The sequence below is a fragment of the Ambystoma mexicanum genome, chromosome 8, assembly GCF_040938575.1.
Source record: "Ambystoma mexicanum isolate Mex_15411 chromosome 8, UKY_AmexF1_1, whole genome shotgun sequence".
In the NCBI taxonomy this organism is placed as follows: domain Eukaryota; kingdom Metazoa; phylum Chordata; class Amphibia; order Caudata; family Ambystomatidae; genus Ambystoma; species Ambystoma mexicanum.
Window position 1 is genome coordinate 1131145513 of NC_090929.1, and position 23492 is coordinate 1131169004.

At 43.8% G+C, this 23492-nt stretch overlaps 1 protein-coding gene across 1 annotated transcript in view; it reads right to left on the bottom strand.

The window, feature by feature from the left end:
- LOC138472817 (myosin heavy chain, embryonic smooth muscle isoform-like) overlaps positions 1 to 23492 on the bottom strand; it is a 374216-nt gene that overhangs the window by 114609 nt on the left and 236115 nt on the right. The window contains exon 4 of the mRNA XM_069611184.1: positions 67 to 175. Within this exon, the coding sequence (XP_069467285.1) occupies positions 67 to 175 (109 nt within the window). The remainder of the gene's footprint in view (positions 1 to 66; positions 176 to 23492) is intronic.

Sequence of the window (23492 nt, forward strand, 5' to 3'; positions counted from 1 at the left end):
CTCTCTCACAAAGTGCAGGCTGCTTCAGACCCTCTCTGAGATGAAAACGGAAGAGGACCTCTGTACCTGTCTCACAGTCTCTCACCATCCTCTTCAGTGCCCGCTGCTTCTTCCAGACATCCCCTTGGGCGCGGCTTAAGACCCTCTCTTCCTGTTTATGCTGCCACATTGCATTCTGGGGATGAAAAATGAACAGCTTTTGTATGTCATTTCCAAATATTTTTTCAACAAACAAAATCAATGTTCTGGGAGTGAGACAACTTGTTTGTCATTCTATTTCTAAACTGTCCTGGTAATGACATTGCACGAACAGTGGTGGGCACCTTTTAGTCATTCTGAAATGTACCTGAATGATGAGGCACTAAAATAGAATAACATTATCATGTGGGTATAGTGGTAAAAGGACCGATGCAAACGATTAAGTGAATTCTTATCTTCAAATCTGTATTAAATATACATGTCAATAATGTAAGAATCTGTGGTTCTAATTCTACGTCACTTTTTCCTTTAATATGATTGGCCGTGCAGGTTCATGGAGCGCCCTATGGGGCAGGCTGGGTAATGGGCCTGAGCTTGCGTCGCTTCCCCGCTGCCACCCTTATCAGGTAGGAGACAACCAGGAATTCGGGGCATCTTTAGGCCAGTGAGGAGAGAAACTAAATGCACAATCGCACAAGGTTGCAACTTGCATTCTTTGTTATTTTTTTGCCAACATGTGCCCACTGGCTTGGGCTATTGTTGATAGTGGAATAGCACCCCTAACCTGCGAGATCTCTACAGGATGTGTGTCATATGTGCTTTATATGTGCTTTAAAAAATATCCAGGGCTCTCCATGGAAGCAACACTTAACACTGCTCGTGGTCACGTGATCTTCACAGACATCTCCCACTTTAAAATGCACCAACTCGCTATAATCAGAAACAGAGAAATGACAGAAGTGAATTTCCAGAGGAGAAAACAATAAAGACTTGGGTGCTGTCCAGTGTGTCGGTATGTGTGGAAAAACACACGCTGAACAATAGTCCCCTTCGGTGCCGCTTCCTTACAGTCCCAGTCTGTAACTAGTACATGGTGTCGCCATCCACTGTTGCTAAGGTGCCAGTGGGTGCCAAAATGTAAAGTAGCCCAATTGTGTGAATGGCTGCAAAGAGTAATGACACGAGCCCACGTGAAATTTGGAGAAAGAAATACTTCAAGAACTTTTGCAAGTTGTCAGGCTAGAAATGAAAAAAATACACGTCACTTGAAAATGAGGATGCAGAAATGATTTTTAAGAATGCATTCACACCGCACCGTTTTAGTTACAACACGTAACAAGCATTGGCAATGCCAACAGTTTGGGTTTTGAAAGGCACTTGCCAGGCACTGCTTTAGCGGTAATGGTAGCAGGTGCAAAATGGTACGAGTACTTGGGTATCGAACAACAGTGCCAGGCAAACGCCTACCACTTATACACAAGCCAAAACTGTGGGCTTTGCTAATGCTCGTTTTTAACAGGACTTCAGTGAAGGACACGTATAGTGCTTATAAATCTAGTGGCTGAAGGCAGACCTGGTTTAGACATTTTTATTACACCAGCAGTGCAGTGGCGTGTCCAGGGAGTGGCCTTGCTGGCACGTACTACGCCTGGAATCTGATTGGCCACCCCATTATTCTAAACTATGATCATTATGCGTGTGCGCTCGTACTTCATGCCAGCCCTGCATAAATCAGTGCCCCACTTGGGCCACCCCAGTCAAAAGATTCTGGATACGCCACTGCGAGTAGCGTGTTTACTAATTCAATTAAGTAATTAACAGAAGACTGCTTTGAGAGAACACTGGCAGCCACTTCAAGTGCAAAGTTTGATGATAAGGCTTGATTAAAACGAGCTGAAAGAGTTCCCATGAGGTGTTTTGGCGAGGAGGGGCAGGAACTGGGGTGGAGTATCCATAGGGATTAGCGTGGCCATGGGCAGTCAATGCGTGGCCAAATAACCCAAAACACCTTCAAGCTTTGTCTCCCGCCTCATGTGCAATTTCTCCCTATCTGGACTCTAATGCAATAGTTTCGCTTATAGGTGCCCCAAGCAACACCTACTAGCCTAAACTAACAACAAGACTTTCCAAAGAAATTGGAATATGCATGCCAATGTTAAAGTCCAAGTGGTATTAGGCCTCTATATCTTACCGCAGAACCTTGTAACATTTGTAATGCAGTGACATTATTTTTGCAAAAAGAAATGTAGTTTGTGATTCACTTTTGGAAGCAATGTACATCCAAGCACAAGCGACACTCCATTGGATAAAAGACAGAATCATGGCCAAGAAGTGGAACAGTTTTCAGAACAGCAGAGAAAACCCCAAAGCTCCAGCCTCCAAGAAAACTATGGAGACAATTACAAACGTCCAAATAGTTGCGAGCAATGCTAACAAACTGTCTTATTAAAGCAATAATACCCGGTTCCAAGGGTTGCACTGGGCAGTAACAGACCTAGGGAACATGCCCATCAAGTGCCTTTACTGAGGCTCTCCAGGGAATTACCAAACACTACAGATCTTGGAGCCGCATTGAATTACTATTTTCTTACCTGGGGTACTAGTAACGTTTAATTATTTAAGTTGCGAAATGTCATTGTGGCTCTTTCCACGTCACACAAATATTAGGAAATAGGCCAACGAGGAAAAAACAAGAAGGGATCTCTTCCGGTTGTCTTTTCTCTCTTTCCTTGGTGGTCATGTTCCAGAAATGGAAGTGATAAGGTAAGGGAAGCAGGGGTGAGTTATGTGGGACTGTTCTGCTAGTTGGGGTAGGTTTGTGGTGGGCGGGGGGGGGAGCAGGTGGAGCTGTGAGACAGGATGGCAGGCAGGAGTGGAGCACACAGCTCACTCTAAACGTGGGCTGTGATCAGTAGTTACAGCCCATATTTAGAGCTGACTGGTAGGACCACGCCCCTGCCTCAGGAGCGAATTAGTGCATTTACCTGAATATTAAGTTAAATGCTATAAAAACAGATTGCTTTGTAAAAGGACATTGAGTAAAAAGCAAGTGGTATAGATTGTTGTTTGAGGGCAGCGTAACCAGTGTACTGTAATGCCAATCACCACCATTAGGGGGAACTAACTTTCTATTGGGCAACATTGCCGCAGGAAACCTAACCTCGAGACCCTGCATCAGACAAAGGCCCTCATTACAAGATGGCCGGTAAGCCGCTGGTACAACTGGCAATCTCGGCTTACCGTTTCCGCCACCCGATATCTTGGTAATACTGGAATATTGCGAGTGGCAGAGGAACGGTAAGTTCCCATAGGATTCCACGGGAATGGCAACACTGAAGCACCAGCACCATTAGTAACGGTGCTTCAGTGAATTTTAACATACCGGCAAATCAGGCCTGCCGGTAGTTCACTGCCCCTAACTGCAGACTCACTTTTTTCCAGACCGGCATGGCCGTACTGAGGCCCAAAGACTCTTTGAGGTCCCCTTTTTTGGGGGTTGAGGCAGTCCCAATGTTCCATTTAAAATGGCCTTGATGGATTCTTTTAGTGCCTCCCATGGCAAGCACTTTGTAAATTCTGTCGACAGAGAATCAAAAACACTGAGTGAAATTTACCATATTTTGCCAAATTAGGTTTAGGTTTCACAAAGGATCATTCAGGGTGCATCAGACCCCTCTTATAAGGGTCAAAGTGAAGAAAAGATTAAAAAGATGGGCCTGATACTAGGGTCCAGATAAATGTGGTACCGTAAAGCTGCTTTAGTGGTACTCACCTTTCCCATGGAACTGGTTGGCTGTAGAGCACAGACCGGACAGCGTGAATGTGAAGACAGATAATCTGTATCTTATGGTGATTGGAAAGTAATAGTTGTTCCTGCAATTATGTGAAGTATATGTGACACAGCGAATCCGAGGGACTGCAGTTATGGTGCGCGGAGAGTGCAGCACTGCAATCCATGCAGGCCCAGGGAAGAGAATGAATCTTATCCTATCACTTACTCATATAAGAGGCTATGCTTCCAAGCTTTTAATTTGATATGTTATGATATGGCATTTAAAACCTATACACAAGTGTTTTCTGCTTTTGTAATGTACTGATCATATCCATCTTACGTCCAGGATCTTCTTCTATAGGATCAAAAGATGGCTGCTGATCAGGAGTGTGGGAGTGTGGAGTATCCCAGGTCTGGTCAGAGGGATGACATTCATCTGAACCAGGAGCTGCTAGTCCTGCCAGTGTGCTCACGGGCGGTCGGAGTATCACTAGCCAGTTGATGTCACCACTGGGCATTACCAGACTCTCTAGATGGATGAACATGTCAGTTGTGCATATAAACAGTGAGAAAGCATCACACAGACACATGCAAATGTCTTGGTCCCTGGTAAGAACCTCCTCCAGTCCCCTGCATTGTCTCGAAATGCACCAGTTTAATGCTAGAAAATGAGTGATAATTTCCATGTAGGCAAAAAGGCCTCCATTGACTACCAAATCTAACAGGCTAATCACTTTAGCTGACACAAATCAGAAGGTCATTTGTAAACTAATCATGGATTTAAAAGTTTCCGGCCTAAAAAAAGCTTGTGATTCTGTTTGGCCATTTTCTTCACACAACTAACATTTGTGGACTCATGGATGTTCTGTTAAGACAGGGTAAAGAGGCCTAATTTATAGTCAGGAAGCTGTCAAGCAACCCAGATCTTCTTGAAATACTCATTATCTTGTACTCAAAGACATAATAGAAAGCATGAACAGAGATACAAGGCCAACATAGAAGACCCATTTTCACAACTGGAGGAGCCAATCAGGGATCTTCCCTTGCACCACAGTTGAATGATCTCTATGTAAACAACCCATGCAACAGTGTATGAGAATCTTCAAGCAATGTGAAAGCCAGTAGGAGGAACAAAATGCTGCAACAATATACTGTGAATAAACATTCCACAATCAATGAACTGAATATCAATCATGGGAAATCGAAGATTATGGTGTCAGAATGTTCCAAGAAATAGCAAATGTCGGGAAGCCATTCTTCTAGGATGCAGCTTGACTTAAAGGAGTTGAGGGTGATACATATTTATGTCCGTCCATAAATGACAAACTCAACTGGAACAGCCATATAGAACAAGCACTATCCAAGGCAAGACCTGCTTCCAGAGACAGGATCAGGCATTTGAGAGAATGGGAAACAACATCTACCAAAACATAAAACATACCATCTAAGCAAAAGGTAGAATGATGCTCTTGAACGGATCAGAAATATGGATCATGACCACAACTATGGGTTCATATCATATATTGGAAATGTTATCATTGGAGGAAATGTTATAGTGTTGCCTAATGTATGGCTTTGTGCACTACATTGCTGTGACCCAGGTCTGCCTGAAAAGTCTTTCTACCTCTCCTTTCCCCACTCTAGGAAAAAGATATTCGTGGGGAAGGTGCTGAACATTACCAAGCCTTTATAACCTCCCCATTACATTGAGGCCCCTGGACAACCATCTCTTGTTTAGAAAACTACTAGAGACATTTCTCGTAATGCTCTCCTCTAGCTCTTAGATGATGAGGGCTACGTTTTGAGATTTCCAACAATGAAACGACCTATGTACACTTGTATCACACTGTTGATCTCTACACTACCTGCACTTACTGCTGTGTATGTGACCACTGGGACTTTTTTGTACTTGCAGTTATGTGCTATGTATTGTTCCATGTGTTTAAGCTCACTTGTTTGTATTGCACTTTCCAATTTACCACCTTGCAGAACTTAATATATTCCAAAATTTTGAAAACGTTTGAGGTTGTGACCACCTCATTCCTTCCCTCCCCTTCCCTCTGTTATTCCCCTGTTCGTGTTGGCACCTTACAAAATCACGATAACAAATAAATACCCAAATACAAAAATTACAAATAAAGTTGTACAAATGTGAAAGCTTCATGTTCTTCTCCCTAGGGATTGGGGGCTTTATCAGCTGGGTCACTCTGATGGCTAAACTCCTGATGACTGCAGTGGGGCCTTCATAACATCTCAATTGACGAGTCTGTACCCTCTACTGTGAACCCATCTGGCCCTTCTAAATTCCCAACCTGTGATGTGACCATGTGGAAGCCTCCATTGAGGAAGAGCATTTGTGAAGCCCTAGTGCAGAGCTCAAGTCTCACTGGTTCATTGAGGACATGTCTGTGTCTCCTATTTAGGAAAACATGGGCACCGTCTTCTAGGTTTCTACAAGAGCATGTGGGAATGCTCTATAGGAAACATGTCTGGCTGTTCTAGGAGACCCTGTCAGAACATTTATTGAAGATGGGATGTCCGAATCCTCTTTTAAAAAGTAAGGAGAAACTATCTGGACACAAGTACACTAAATGCCAGCAAAGAAGAGGGCCTGGCACTGAGGAAATGCCCAGTCAAATTGTGCATTCTTAGGTAAAGCACCCTCAAACAGCTATTAACTACCCTTGAAATATCCCCCAACAGATGCCTTAAACATAACCTATTGAGCCTTCTATTGCCCCCAGAAAGAACTTCAATCAATCTGGATACTTTCAAGAGAACCCACATTCTTTGATGTCTAGTGCACCTCATTTGCTTAAGATTACAGGGCCCTTGCCTATTTTTTGGGACATTTGAAAAAATAAGGGATTCCACATACATGATTGAAAGAAATAATAATCTTAGATGAGTAACGTGGTTGCAGGTCCAGGTGGCAAAGAAGAGTCAGCAATTAAGAGTAGGAGTAATAATGGCATTAGCTCACGTTTGCTCACTTTTGCTCACGTTTGCTCATTATTTTCTATGGGGGTCTCACTTAACATTCTTCTCAAATGTATGTTTTCTTTCTACCTAAACCACTTTCCTTTCAATATTCTGCTCAACACAGATCAAATTCTCTTTTTTTGTTAGACACCAAAATGTCCACGGAGGCAACAGGATTCTCTTGCTGAGTACTTAAAGGTTTTTGTGACGCATTGTACAAGGAAGTCTCATTGTGTTAACTATCTTTTTTTATTTGGCGAAAACAATCATTTTGCCATGAGCAAATGTATGATCTATAACCTTCACAATAATGATTCAATAATGATATAAATGTATTCTAACAATCATCCCACCACTCTGCACTGGATCCACCAAGACTGGTGCAATACTCCTTCTGCCTCTTTAAAACAGCTGCTTTGCAACTCCCTGTGGCAGTGTGTGGGATTCATGGGCTCGCAACATGGAGCTCCCTTCTGTCTAGATCAGCGATCTGTGAACTAAAGCTCTCTGGATGAGTTGGTCTATGACTTCAATAATTTCTCACTATTGACTATGCTGGCTCGGGCTGATGGGAGTTATAGTCCAAGACATCTGGAGAGCCAAAGGTTGCAGACCCCTGGCCAGGTGCTCCACTGATCAGTGCACACACCCACTCAATTATAACACAAGAGACGACCCGTCACAGAGGAGATGCCCAGACTCATGCAGGCTGGTGTTGAAATAGTGAGTGGCAGGACCACTCATGGTCTTGTGGCTATATGTGTGAGCTCGGTGGGTATGGCTGTGAAGGGAGATTGGGCATTTATTGTGCATGAGGTTTATGAGTCACTGCTACCTGAATGCAGTAGTCCTGCTGCCTCCACCTCCAATTACACCCAACAGATTCCTGCCCTGAGCCCCACGTATTTGGCAGCTTGATGCCTGTGCCACCTGCTTCCAGACCAGGAGGGCCTATATACTTATCAACAAAATATGTACTCCGTATAGTTGCACACCATATTGTGAAAAGATTAACAAACGTTACATAAACATTTCTTTGTCCAATTCTTCTTTTATGTTTCAAAGTGCAAAGCACAACGCGTTTCGGAATAAACAATTCCCTTCATCAGGTGCAGATCAATTAATCACACATTTCAAAATGAATACTCATACAATTGTGTTGTAAGCATGTTAGACATGACAATTAGTCTTTTATTAGCCTTGTTCGATTAATACATGGGTAAGCCTTTGGCAACTATTGGTTTAATGAGAGTGTGATTGGATATTGAAGATATATTGTCCCACACAGTACGCCAATTAGTATAAAAATCACGGCATATTGTTGAATAAATCATCCAGAGTAGTGAAAGTATAGCGTGTGAGGATTTCTTTGGGCATAGCGTGCAAGTAAAAATCTGAAGGCACCATTAAAAAGATCACCCATCCATATGAGTGTGTAAGGAACGAGGTACCTAAGGTAAATACCCATATTCTGTTATGTGAACTGAGAAGCAGTAGAGGAAATGTGGCACTGAACGATTCCTGTAATGAGCCATATAATAGAACATTTCAGAAAGGCTTCTGGTAAAAACGCTGATAAAAAAGCTGAGAACAGGATATTACCATGTGAAAGTATAGTAGGAAAAGCAAAAGCCACCTATTCGGATGGCAGTAGAAAAGCAAATTGTTAGTTCAGGAGGGAGCCTGCGTCTAGTTGTAACGCTGTAAAGTGGCGATATCAGATAATCACTGTCGCTTCAAGCAGGAGCAAAGTGGCAATACAGAAACATCGATGTAGTTGGCACTAAGTAATGTTAGTGTAATGTTAGTGCAAGCCTCAAAATGGACCGAAGCTGGAGAAAACAGTAAAGGATAAATGACTTACTTGCACCTTTAAGGAGCCAGCAATGATTGTACTGCCGACGAAGCCGCGATCGGGACACGGTCGAGGCAGTTGTTAGAAAAGTAACTATGGAAAAAGGGTGAAGGACTGGAGAAAGGACTGGCGAGTGTCGCGTGAGAAATATAAAGAAGACTTGTCAGTGTATTATTGTGAAGGCCAAAGATGAAGTAGAATCATAATTAACGATCAATGTGAGGCCTAAAAAGAGATGAATTAACAATATGAGTATTGATTCGACCAATATGACTTATATTCAGGTTACATTTAAACTGGACATTTACTGTGAAGCACCAAAAACGTATTCTATACGCAGACAACGGAAAAATAAATCATTTTTAAATTCCTAAATTACAAATGGCTTTTTGCAAAGAAATCCATATTATGAGTTTCATAAAACACAATATTCTATAAAGTAACGAAATGGGAAGAGAATCCCTAAGTATATATACAATATGACCATGTCATTCATGATACATAGGTACGAAAATGAAGAAATCGATAGCAATGCACATTATATGTCTTAATCCACATATTAAACTTAATGAATGACTAATATAGGATATCCTTCGAACATGATCTAAACAGATCAAAGGAGCTAAATTAAAACAAACAATAAGGTGTATACTGCTGACCTCTTTCCTCTCTGATCGACCCACCCAGGTAACACTTGGGTCCTTCCGATCTGCTATCTCCCGCTCTACCTGTGGTGTCCCCCAGTGGTTTAACCTCTCACCCTGGCTTTTCAACCAATATCTGGCAACTCTCGCCTACTGCATTTCCATTTTCTGCTCAAACTTCCAGTGCTATGTGGACGACACCCAACTCATTTACAGGCTTTTCAGGCTTCCTTCAGCCACCTCCTGGCCTTCCCTCATTTATGATTGCCTTTCTGCCATTCAAAATTGGTGTGCTGCCAATGATCTTTGTCTAAATGCCAACAAAACTGAGATCCTCCTCATCAGTTCACCTTTGCCATCCTTTCCCCTCACTCTCTGGCCGGCTTCCCTTGGCCCTCCTCCCATCCCTACTTGCGAGGCTAAGAACCTCGTGGTCATATTTGACTCCACACTTTCCTTCTCCGCACACATCTCTGACGTCTCTAAAAAGTCGAACTCCGTACTGCACCTCCTTAGAGGTACTCTGCCTTTCCTCTCCTTCCCACAGAAGCTCACAGTCTCCCAAGCCCTGGTTCTCTACAGACTGGATTATTGTAACAGATTCTTTCTAAATCTACCTGCCTCCAGTCTCCGCCCTTTACAACTAATCCAGAACAGGACTGCGAGACTTGTCCTTGGCCTCAAGCCCTGGATCGTATCTCTCCTGCTCTGAAATCCCTTCATTGGCTCCCAGAGGATGCAAGGATTAAATTTAAAACCCGCTCCATTGTCCACAAGGCTTTCTGGAGCCTGGGACCGAAATACATTCAACTATCCCTCCGTAAATACCTCCCTTCTAGAGCCCTTCGCTCCTCTACGTCTAATTCCGTCAGGGTTGGGTGTTTTTCAAAGAAACGTGCTGGGGGCAGATCTCTGTCCTCGGCTGGGGCCTCCCTTTGGAGCAGCCTCCCGGCCACCCTGAAACTTGAGGAGAACTATCTATGGTTCCTGAAGCACCTCAAGACCTTCCTCTTCGCTTCTGCCTTTGCACCCCCTCTCCCCTGCTGATCTGTTTCTCTCTGCACCGTGCACCTGGCCTGAGCCATCCAGCGGAATCCTTCCCTCTCGACCCTCCTGGGCACTACCTGGCACTTTGCAGTGCCTCCCTTGCTTGTTTGCCTGCCCTTCGGCCCACAACCCGCACGCGCCGACATTACCCAAAACAAAATGTTGGGCGCGATGCTGGATGAAAGCGAGGTTCTGCCTCGGGCTCGTTGCTAGGCAACGCGTCTTTGTTGTATTTCAACAAGGACATCCGCCGGCAGGCGGAATAGCCGGCGGCCACCCCAAGGCCACTATAAGGCCAGCTGCCCTGTTTGCCCCTGTTCGCCGCTGACCGGCGCATGGCGCGGTCATTGTGATTGATCATCTTTAATCTTTATCCGGCGCCCAACAAGACAGCCCTGTCAGGAGTCGTCCGGATCCAGGGCTAGGAACTCTGCCCCTCTATTGAAAGTACCACCATGGACCCAGTGACGCCCTCCTTTATTACAGATGGTAAGCCCTCACTCCGCTACCCTCTCTAAATGACTCCCATCTAATGCAAACGCGTTTATGCTCACGCACGTGACTTTTTAGTTTATCTTCATTTTACCATCTAGCAATGTCGGTTACACTATGGTTGCTTGAGACCACAATACCATTTTACTGTTCCTTATAGTCACATTCAGACTACACTGTTATCTTGCTGTGCCTTATGGTCGCAGACAGATCACAGTGCTATTTTATTGTGTCTCATGGTCGTTTACAGACCACACTGCTACCTGTAACTTGCCATTGTGTGCCTGGCCTCGTTAGATTGATAGCAGCACTTGTCTCTGCGCCCCGCCTTACTAATAGCAGCAGCCACATGTGCCCTACCTTGTAATAGCTGCACCTAGACCATGTGTGCCCTCTAACCTGTTACTGTGCACCTTGCCCTTGATAAGAGCATTAGCCTACGTACCCCGCCTGTGATAGCTGCATTTAGACTATCTGACTATCGCACCTAACATTCGTGTACCTCGACTATGGCTTTTAACCTATTTGTATGCTGTGTTGTACCCCATGGTCACTTCCTGACCACATTTGAATTGTGCTGTATCCTATAGTCGCTCCCTAACCACATTTGAATTTCGTTGTACCCTATGGTCACTTCCTGACCACATTTGAGGCGTGTTGTACCCTATGCCTAGGCCTTTCTGCATTTCATTGCTAAATCGAACCTAGGTGACCCTCATTTTGCATATGATTGTTGTGCCTTTCTGCACTTCATTGCTAAATCGAATCTAGGTGACCCTTATTATGCATTTGATTGTTGTGCCTTTCTGCCTTTCATTGCTAAATCGAATCCAGGTGACCCTTATTTGGCATATGATTGTTGTGCTTTTCTGCCTCTCACTGCTAAATCGAATCCAGGTGACCCTTATTTGGCATATGATTGTTGTGCCTTTCTGCCTCTCACTGCTAAATCGAATCCAGGTGACCCCTATTTATGCATGTGATTGCAGTGCCCTCCTGGCATTCTCCCTCCTACTCAGGTAACTAGGACCACCATCATGGACATCAGCGCTCTCCTTGCACTTTATTACACTCTAGCCCTACGACTTGCCCAAGTCTCTCAGCTACATATGGTAAGCACCCTACCATTCCGTCCTAAACCTGATCAGCCTCCTCTCAGTCTTGCTTCCCCACGACTTATGGTGTCTCCCAGAATGAGCCTGGCAGCCCTTGCTGGCGGACAGATCAACCAATACCTTAATGACCCTGCACCATGGCTGGAACATTTCGCTAAGAAACCCACACCTAACCAACCTTGCCCCTTCCTTCTCAGAAATAAGAGACTAGGCACCAGATTCCGCCTACGTCACTCCCGTACCAACGCCTTGAAGCAAACCTTACTACCTCCACTTGGTTCACCGCCAACCACTACTACTTGCAAATCCACAACCACAGAGGTTCAACTGCCCATGTTTAAGGGTGCCCTTATTAATGCCAGATCCCTCACCGCACATGCACTAGACATTGCTGACCTCATCAACACGTCTGACCTTGACTTCCTAGCTATATCCGAAACCTGGCTTCATGCTGCTTCTGGCCCCTTACTAGCGTTGGCTCTACCGCCTGACTACGGCATCACACGATGTGACCGCCCCACTGCCCACTCTAGAGGTGGGGGTGTAGCCTTCATCCACAAAAATGCGCTTGACCTAAGAGTGATACCTGATGCCAAACTTGCATCAGCTGAGCTGCTGTCAGTCAAATTAGCACTCAACCCCAATCAAACGGCCACCTTGCACCTTATTTACAGGCCTCCGGGACCGGCACCGTCCTTTGCCAGTGAAATCTCCAACCTCCTCCTGGACAATACTAAAAATAAATCACAAACAATCACAAACAATCATCCTAGGCGACCTGAACTTAGGTCTCATTATTCAAGCTGACTCGAACACTAAGGAACTCTTCAAAATCCTAAAAGAGCCTGAAACTCCAGTCGCCCCCCCTGACACCTGCTTGAAAGATAGTAAATGGTGTGCTAACATCCAAGCAGCCTTACTAAATAAAATCTCCACACTACAAGCGAAAATTAAAGATAAGCAGGACAGCCTGAAGCGCGATAACCGCGCTCTTTCCCCTGCCAAGGCCCTCTCTCCAGATACTGCTAGCACCACTCCATTTACATTCTCACCGCTCACCGTCGTTGAGGTAGAAAATATAATTCTCAGAATTAAACCCTCCAACTGCCAAGGTGATCCATGCCCAGCCCCTATTATCAAGGACTTGGCGCATGAGCTGGCCCCATTCATCACGGCCTTCATTAACTTGTCCTTCAAAACCGGTATTGTCCCGGATAACCTGAAGGACGCTTGGGTGATCCCTCTGCTCAAAAAACCATCCCTCGACCCAAGCATTCCTACCAATTTCCGACCTATCACAACAGTACCATTTCTGCTTAAGATGCTAGGTCTACGACAATCTGGATTCCGCCCCAGACATGGGACGGAGACTGCGTTAATCTTCAAAACCCAAATCGAGGTCCTAAAGGATCAGGGCAAGCTAGCAATGCTATTACTTCTCGACCTTTCGGCCGCTTTTGATTTGGTCAATCACCAAATCCTTTGCAAGCACCTCCACTCCGCTGCTAACTTCTCATCCTCGGCTGCAGCCTGGATCAAATCCTTTTTGAGCAACAGATCCATGAGAGTCTTTGCCCCATCCGCAGCCGCCGACCCTTCCCCAATTCACTGTGGCGTACCTCAGGGGTCTTGTGTGTCACCTACACTTTATAACATCTTCACAAAACCACTCTTTGATGTGCTTGACTATCTGGGTGTCTCCTACACTAATTATGCAGATGACACCTAGATACTCATTCCCATCACTGGTGATTATCTAGCTGACACTAAGGCCCTCAATGACGTCTACTTGATCATCCAAGCTTGGATGGCCCAACACCAGCTGTGCCTAAACGACGACAAGACGGAGCTTCTGATCTTGGGCACTGCACAACGCCTGAGCAGACTAGAACCGACATATCAGTCATTCACCATAGACGGCAATAACATTCGAGTCTCAAAAGACACTAAAACATTAGGGTTCTACCTTGACGCTACATTATCATTAACCCGACAAACGAATGCTGTTAGATCTGCGTCTGCATACTCATGCAAACTCATTGCAGCCTGCAGACCTTTCCTTATTACCTCCAACAGTGTCACACTAGCGAGAACCCTCATCATGGCTAAAATCGACTACTGCAGTGCCCTCTACCTAGGCACCAGCCAAGAGAACTTGAATAAACTCAAAACTACCCAAAACAATGCCATTCGTGCCGCCTTAAACATCCCTCGTAACCACCATATCACAGAAACGAGAACAAAGTTAAAGTGGCTACCTGTCAAGCAAAGAATCTCACTCAAAGCAGTCGCCATCACGCACAAATGCTTGCCTAACAAAGTCCCCATCTACCTCGGCAGTCGACTGTCGCGACGCTCGACCTCCCGTCCACTAAGAACTGCCCAGTCCCACTGTCTAGCCATCCCTAGATTTAAACTGCAAAAAGCAGGGGGTTCAGGCTTCCCGGTCCTAGCGTCCAAGCTCTGGAACTCCCTTCCTGCTACAATCAGAGCTGAAGAGTATTTTTACACTTTTAAAGCCAATACTAGATCCTGGCTTTTCGACCAGCTTTAAGTCCCGCACAGTGTATTATTTGCACCGTATGTCCTGTTCATATCATGCAATGTTATTCCTTTGTAAATTCATGCTTTGCTATTCCTGTATATATGCATTTCTGTAACCTTGTAGAAATTGCGCCCTGATGCCTCCGGGCCTGTGGGTTTGCGCGTTATAAATAAAATACAAATACAAATACAAATACCCTCTGTCCTTTGGGCCCAGGTACCTGCGCACCCTGCCTCCCTCCTGTACTGCCTCTGGCCACCCTTGGCACTGGGATCTGTATCTGTACCTATACAGTCCCCCACTCTTCCTCTGCACTTATCAGATATACCCTATCTGACTAATCATGCCTTTGCCACGTGTCTGGCTGCACTACCTTTTTGTCTGCACTTATTTATCCCACTTATTATTTATTCTGTTTTCTCCTCTGTCCGCACTTTCCAATTCTCCCCCTCCACGCACTTTCCCCCTCTTCCCTTTTCCATGCACTTGCACGTTCTTAATGTCAATGGGCCTAGTAAGATCGTATTTTGTTTTCCCCTGTACCCTCCCTTTGCTTGGTCGCGCTCTGAAACACATTTGTATGAGCGCAATATAAATAAAATATCATATCATATCATATCATACACTAGACAAATGCAGAAGTAAATAAAAACATATCAAATGGGAAAGTTGTTTGAAAATGGGTCAAAGGGTACAGTCCCTTGGTAACAATGAGTATGAATAAATATGTGACTAAATCTATAGTTTCCTATGATCTAGAGCTGTATAATAGTATGGACTGCATGAAGTATCAAGTCAGTGTTTTATTGATCACAGAAAGCAGTGTATTTTGAACACTTCATTCATGCCTCTCGGTTGAACCGTGTCTAGGAGGTGGATGCAGTGCATTTATCCTTGGGCTAGTTTCTTCACATTGTTGCCACCTCTATGGGGGGGGGTATGTACTACTTCCACTATGATACATTTATTCTGGGCTAGGTTATGTCTGTGATGATTAAAATGTCTAGCAACTGGTGACTTGGGATTCTGAATGTTAGATTTATGTCCCAGCCATCTTTCTCGGGCTGACCTGTTGGTTTGTCCTGTGTAAAGTAGACCACATGGGCACTTTATGGAGTAAATTGCACCTGTGCTGTTATGGGTACCAACATCTCTAAGTGCTATCTTCTGTCCAGTGTGGGGGTGTTGGATAGTGTTCCCTTTAATATACTTATCAACACTCAGTCACTCTGGAGCTAATCGAACAGTGGGTTGTGGCGGGCACCACCTGACACGCTGTATCATCCTTGATGGACCTCAGACCTGCATGGCTAAAACTGGGTTAAGGTGAAGCAAGAGGATGCTGGAAAACTGGTCTCAGTAGCCCTGGCAAAAGTGAGTGCTCATATTCAACACCTAGTGGAGCACCTCCCAAAAACACAACATTGTCACTGCTTCCAACTCTCCCAAAACCTTTCTGGGTAATTAATAGCTAGATGACAGTTCCCTTTAGCGTTTACTCCACCCTTCATTCCCACATGAATTTCTTGCCCTGGGAATATTCTATGCTTTAGAGAGAGCGAGAGAGATAGAGATAGACAGAGTGCGGGAGAGAAAGTTGTTGCTATTCTACAGATTTCTTACTTCTTACTCTTCCCAGTATAATCCTCACTCCTTATTCCTCACCTTCCCAACTGGGACATTTCTTTCACTGTCACCTTAACCCCAAAGGTTCTTCTGGTGATAACCACACTAGCTGATCATTCTGTAATCATTCACTTCATAATGATTCTCTTCACAGGTTTCATGCAAGACGTACACAACATAACCTTCCATGGAGGAACCTATGGCTGAACCCTTTATGGAAAATAACATTTCTGTAAAGTCCATTGAAGAAATTATTCCTAAATGCTCTATTGAGGTGAACATCTCTGAATCCTTTAATGAGAACATGTCAGAACCCACCTGTTAATGTGACCATTTATAAATGCTGTTTTGGGGTGATAATGTCACAACCCTTTATTGGGGTGAACATGTCTGAACCGAACTTTGATAAGACAATATTTGAAAACTCTGTTTAGAAGAATAATATCTGAACATTTCATTGAATGTTGAATGATCATTGATGGGAATATGTGTTCTCATCACTCCAAATCGATATGGACTGCATTGGATATGAACTGGAGCCTATTTGAACCTTTTACTATGAACACCATAACATGGTCCAGCAGAAAGTGTTCTGACATTATTATCCCAGCATACAACAATTGGTCATCCATGCCTACATGATTGCCACATCTCTTCTCAATCCGGCCAAGAAGATACTTCTACAAATGAGGCACCTTCTTAAGAACCTGCGCTAGTAACTTTATGGGTTAAGTGGATGTCGCAGCAACCTATAGAGGAGGATGCTTCTCTGTACGTCCTCAATAATAGTGCAAACCATTAGAAAACAAATCTCTTTGGTTCAGGTTGTGCCAAACCTAGGTACAATAATTTCACTATCTGTGTTTTCTCAGATCAATAAATACATAGTTACTCAAATCAGAGGTTTGTACAAATAATGGTGGTCTAATTTATTGTTAAGAACACGTTGTGCTAAACTACTTGTACGGTGGTGCCTACAAGTGTTTCAAGCTCTTGTTCTTCCTTAGGGATCCAAATTACAACGTTTATTGTGGTAGTTTTAAATTGATAATTTGTCATGTAGGGACACTCCATTACATATTCTTTCTCCAAAGCAAAGAAATGTTGTGTCCTTGCCAGTTATCACCTTCTCATTACTTAAATGGTGTATTCCTTTTAAATTGCTAAATGAGATCTTGTTGCAGAGACATACGATGTGGATCATTAGTCCAATTCACGTTATCGATTTTAATCAAAGTTGCCGTGCATGATAACACATGTTTGGAGGGTTCCCCCAGGAGTATCCTTGCGTGCCGTCTGCACCAGCCACGTAGGGATATGGGCTGTAGCATATTTGAACATTTTACTATGAGCACCATAAAATGGTCCAGCAGAAAGTGTTCTGACATTATTATCCCATCATACAACAATTGGTCATACATGCCTACATGGGTGGCACATCTCTGATCAATCCGGCCATGAGGATACTTCTGCAAAGGGGGAACGTTCTTGAAAACCTATCTCTGTTGCTTTTGCAGGGGTCCTTTCAGCCTGGAAAGTGCAATTCTTACACTCCAAGTGCCATCTTCCAAACGAGTACAAATTCACACAAAGTCGTTTCCACAACAATCAATGTACATTTTCAGCTGTTATTGTGCCTTGAGAAGGATGCAACCAAACACTAATGAAAGCATTGTACCCATGGGCATGCACCTTCCAGAAGATTCACTTAAAGTCCAGCAGTCAAAGAAGACAACTATTGGCTGCTTAGTTTCCTTTCCTAGGTGCCTGCTCACTAGCATGGGTCAGAGTATATAGAACTAGGCCTACCAAATGGGAAAGAGCACTTTATTGCCAACCAATAGAAATTACATGGATAGAGACAAAATGTTTTTAAACATTATTGCCCTTTCCCATGGTCAATACAAGACGTCATTCTGCCCTTATTACACCCGACAGACTGGGCAATGATGGTATTCGCACATGGCCACGGGGGCCTGTGAAAAGGTTTGTGCCAATACTGAGGAAATATACCTTCAGGAATGGGCACTGGGCAACGTAAATGGATGGCAAGGGGCAGGCTGCCGACATAGAAGATGACGGGGGAGTACCCAGAGACATGGACTGCAGCACAAAGTCAGGTGATCAGGTGAGAATGATGCAGTCGCGGGAGAGGTGGAATGAGTGGAGTGGCAAAGGGAGGTTGGTCAGGCAGGCACCAATAGAGGCATTTGGAATCTTGAGAGCTGTCAGAATCCATGGCCACATCAGCAAATATTGCATAGAAAGGCTGGATCCTTATTGGCTCTCAGAGTTATGATGTCACACTCAAATGCTAATAAATTGTATGGGCCATTGGATTTTTTATTGATTCATAAGTTGATTGTTACCAGGTGCATTTGAGGAATCTGTGAGGCGCAAGCACTTCCTTATCTCAAACGGAAGAATATCCTTGATTCTGGAAGCCTTTGATACCCTCCAGGATCTAGTGAAATATGCCTTTTCAATGCTGCTTCAGTAAATTGATGGACTGGGCACATTTTCAATGAGTGTTCAAGTGTCAGTTAACGAGCATTTGAGGACAAAAGCAAGAGCATCAATCTTTGTGTGTCCCATACTTTAATTAAGTGGATCATTTTGTTTGGAAAGGAGTGCATTTCTGTGTACCTACTCACACTGCCTGCAGCACTTAGCGTTTTACCAGCACTGCGAACAGAGCTCTTGCTGGGTTTCATCTCGCTTACTGGAGGAGGCGGACTTCGTCGCGGTCACGTGATGAATCACGTGACTCTCAGCCCGCATTTTGTGCCGGCCCAACCGCCCGAGCGGCGTGGATCATTTTGTTTGGAAAGGAGTGCATTTCTGTGTACCTACTCACACTTCCTGCAGCACGTAGCGTTTTACCAGCACTGCGAGCGGAGCTCTTGCTGGGTTTCATCTCGCTTTCTGGAGGAGGCGGACTTCGTCACGTGACGAATCACGTGACTCTCAGCCCGCATTTTGTGCCGGCCCAACCACCCTTGCGGCGTTAATCCCTGGAGGCAGTAAGGGCTGGAGCTGCTGTTTTGCTGTTTGGTTGTGACTTGTCCTTGTCCAACGACCCCGTGAGTACTCTAGACTAAGATCCTGTGCACCTTCAGCTGCATAATATTCAATAGTAATTAGGGTAAGGGGGGAGAGTCGGGCTCTGGCCGCTCCTTGAGCTGTCGGGCGTTCCTTACCCTATTACTGGGAGCTCCCTAAGATCTTCGCTGCCTATTGGTTCTCTTCTATTGACTGACCCTTCAAACAGATCTATCAATTTATATACTTGCTGCTATACTCAGTTTGGATTATTATCCCTATTTTTTAAAGGAGATCCATATCTATTGTATTTTATTACAGCGTTTTAAACTGTTTTTGTTGTGCTATTTCATGTATTTTTACTAATTATTGTATTCAGTGCATTTTATATATTGTTTACTATTGTATCAGCCAAAGATTGTATCTTTAGTAGCCCCTCTACTCTATTATTAATAGATTTCTCTTAACCGTTCATCCTACAATGGTTTGAATGTCACGTAAGGGATTAAGGAGCCAGGTAGTTTTGGAGGCCTCTCTGGTCTCTACTCTCCCCGTAGTGTTTGGCTCGCTCTCCTTCCCCAATGGATGCCACTCCATCAGGAAAACCCATTTCTTTGTGTAAGTCACAACATACAATAGTAGACTCTTTGGAAGATTCTGTTCCCAAAAAATCTATGACTCATGCCCAAATTCATTCGCAGGAAAAGATAGATTCGCTTAACCTTATGGGTATTACTCCACGCACCCCAGCCAATAATAGCTGCATCTTTACTGGTAACCAAGCTTTCTCAATAGAGGCACAGGAGGATCATTTGGCGGCTACTATAGCTTCAAATTTGGAGGAAGGGGGCAGCCTTTTTAAGGCAAAGATGCACACTGATCACCTGAATGTTAGCAAGGGGAACTCTGTGCACCCTACCCCCGTTCCATTGCAATCTAGGCTGCCCTTACCTGCATTATTGTCGGATGATTCTGTTATGAATGCCAATGAATCTTCTGCTCTGTCCAAAGAGTCTTTATGTGCAATTGCCACCACCAGAGGTTGATAGGAATTTTGGTACTTCTGGTATTAATTTATCAACTGAGACATTTACCAAAGGGAAATCCCTTTGGTAAGGCGGTTAACCATACTTCCTCTATTCATGTTACTCTCTCTGCTACACCTGTGGGCATTGCCGACATTCCCATAGTGAAACCTATAGTCTTTAAAACTCCACTTACAAGACCTTTGATTAATTCCCCTAAAAGGATATCTCACACAGGTTCTCAGAGCAAACCTATCCAAGGGAAACAAAATTCTATTTTTTTTGGAAAAAGGACAGCCACTAGTACCCTTATCAAACCTCCGCTTTCAGTCCTATCAGTGGCCACTTTGGATCATACACATTAGGTGGATGTAGTTAAGAAGTTGGACACTGAATACCCCGGTGATAACGATATTGATGATATTAGTATCATAGAGTGTGCAGATAAGGCAATAGCTGTGAGTCATTTGGATCTTCAATCCATTAATAGAAATAATGTCACTCAGCAAACCTGTGATGCCTCTTATGTGGGCTCTCCTTCGGAACTCACTGATTTTATTGATGAGTATACTGAGAAGCAAAATTGGCTTCGAGAAAGGGGTTTACCTCTAGACTTACAAAAAGATCATGCTAGCCAGTCTCTTAAAGAGGCAGATGATAGAATAAAATTAACTCAACCTACCTTATCTGCATTGAATATGGTGCTTAGTTCTTTTGTGAGTCTTTATGACAACATATGGTCCGAGGTCAGATCACATTCTCTCTTACTTTCTGAAATCTATAACCGGTTGGAAGGTCTGGTTAGATTTGAAGAATTGGTTAAAATTATTAAGGAAGAATATCCCTTGATAACAAAACAGTCCGCAGATTCTGTTTTATCCACCCATCCGACCACGGAAGTACCTTTGTCCAATATAGCCTTAAGTGTCCATACGGGTACTCTTCTAGGGGACCCGAACAATAGGGTCATAGGGACTTCTTCCCAAGATTTGGACGGAGGAATCTCTTATCATCCCCCCCTGAATTCCTCTATGAAAAATGAGGCTATTCAAGCGGGTCTTATCCCTGATGTAGATCCCGTTACTACCTCCACAAAAGTAACTACTAAATTACTAGTAGAGAAAGTCTTAGAGGAGTCGACCCCTACATTTTTAAGCCCACTTGCTAAGGGTATATCGTCTGGACTTATTATTCAAGTAAAGGCTGAGTCACTTAAGGGAAATAATACTGTCCCATTATTGGATTCTAACCCTGACTCTAATGTGGAAAAACAGGCTGATATTATTGACCTCACTAAGGCTTCGGTTCAGTCAAAGGGCTTTGCTCATACAGTTAAAAAAAAAAGCATAACCAACAAACAAAGAAAACAAAAAATCAGAATAATATGAAACAAATAAATTCATATACTAATCAATTCTTTAAAAACCTTTTTTTGACAAGTGCCCCTGTGTGTGCAACTATCCCAGCCCCTTCTAAAGGGCTTACGAACCAGGTGGAATTAGCAGTACCTGTGACTGCTACTTCTATTGTAGCTACTGTTCCTGCGGGACTAACTCCATTACCGTCTGTTTCGGTTATACCTAGTCAACCTGATCCATTGGTACTTAGTCCTATATTAGGGGATAATATTCCTGGGGTGGAGGCCCCCTCGTCTGGGCGGTGCTAGGAAACTTTTGTTACCTGTCTTCCAAAAATAGTTCTATCTCAATCGGAGCCTATAAATAATACCGCTCCAGTCATATTGGATCCCCAAATTGTATGTAAGCAGACAGAAATTGTCCCTGATGCCATTCCCCTAACCACTCCTTGCAATGCTTCATCTACATCAATTCCTTTGGATCCTGAGCCTATTGTTACTCTGTTATCAGTGAATTTAGTCAATCCTAATATGGTAAAACAACTATTTCATGAGTTATTTACCACAAACCCACTTAGTGGGGGGTTCCCATTCCAGTTACGTGCTTGCCCAAGGATGGGGCACCGAATATCGTCTCTGCTCTAATAGATAGCCTTCCTTCCAGTCATTCCGACAGGCATCTGACCAATGGAGAGCCTATAATGGGGGCGAGTGTTACTGGATTTAGACCAGTGGAGGGCCTCTATGTCCCTAACTCTCTTAACTTAACTCAGTTTAAGGTGTCAAATGGAGGTTTAATTAATGGTCATCAAATCTCTGCCACCAGCCCCGAACTCTCTCAAAATGAGAACTTTTCTCATTTGTCTCAAAGATTTCCGTTGGGACCATATGCCTCTCAAAATGGGTCTATATTAAGGGGTGCTAGGGGCACTGATCTGGAAGCTGATTCGCTAAGTCAGTTTACTAAACTATAACTGACTCTTTACCTCATACAGTGGAGGCTAAAGATCCCCTTGATATTTTGCAGCTTACTAGCCTTTGGGGTCAAGATACGCCTATCTGTCTCAATCGTGGAAATATATTAAAAATATTCCATCAACTTCCCTCTCTTTCACTCATTTCTTGTTGTGACTTGGAGAGAATTTTCTTTCCCATTAAGGGTCGCGTAGATTTGAGCAATATTGTTCTGAAATCTAGATTGGTTTTAGAACTAATAATGGCCCAAAGGGATGGTTTAAGGCAGCTTGGTTTTGAAGTAAATTTATTGCAAACTAATCATCCACCTGGTAAATATGGAGGGGGTGAAGAGTTTAGGGGAAATCTTACAATGGTGTACCATCCAGAAAGAGTTCCACAATATCAGCGGAAGCAATTTACGCCCAGATTCAATGGAAAAGCTAGAAGCTGAGCTCATGTTACCTCAGGTCTGTGGAAATGATCTTTCCCCTAAGTGCCCTGTTACATCTATACCTGCTCCGGCCCTGAATACATTTATTTTTCTCTCCTGGAATTCTAGGGGAAGTATTCATCTTTTTACTAATACTGATACAGTACGTATGATTACGGCTTCACACTGTTTCTTCCTACAGGAAACTTGGCTGCTCTCTCCACCTGTTGTTGATGGATTTGTTATCCATTCCCAAAGTGCTAAATCGAGTTCCGGCGGGAGGGCCTCTGGGGCCTTCTTATTGGAACTAGAGCCTCTTTTGGCTTTAGGAGTAAGGTTGTAGCGGATACCCCTTTTGGTATGTTGGCTTTGGATGTCACTTCCCTTGATGGACTGGTTAATATTCTTCTCATTAATGTATATTGGCATAAGGGCATTGTTGTACTTGAGTCTTTTCTGGAAAGTCTAACGGATATAGTACTTACATGGAGATCTTTATATCCAATGGGGAAGTTGATCTTGGCCGGAGATTTTAACTCTGACTGTTCTATTTCATCCAAGGCCAGATATGAGGATCTGGCCTTGATTTGGGAGGACGATAACCGGGGAGGACAGAAATTTGAT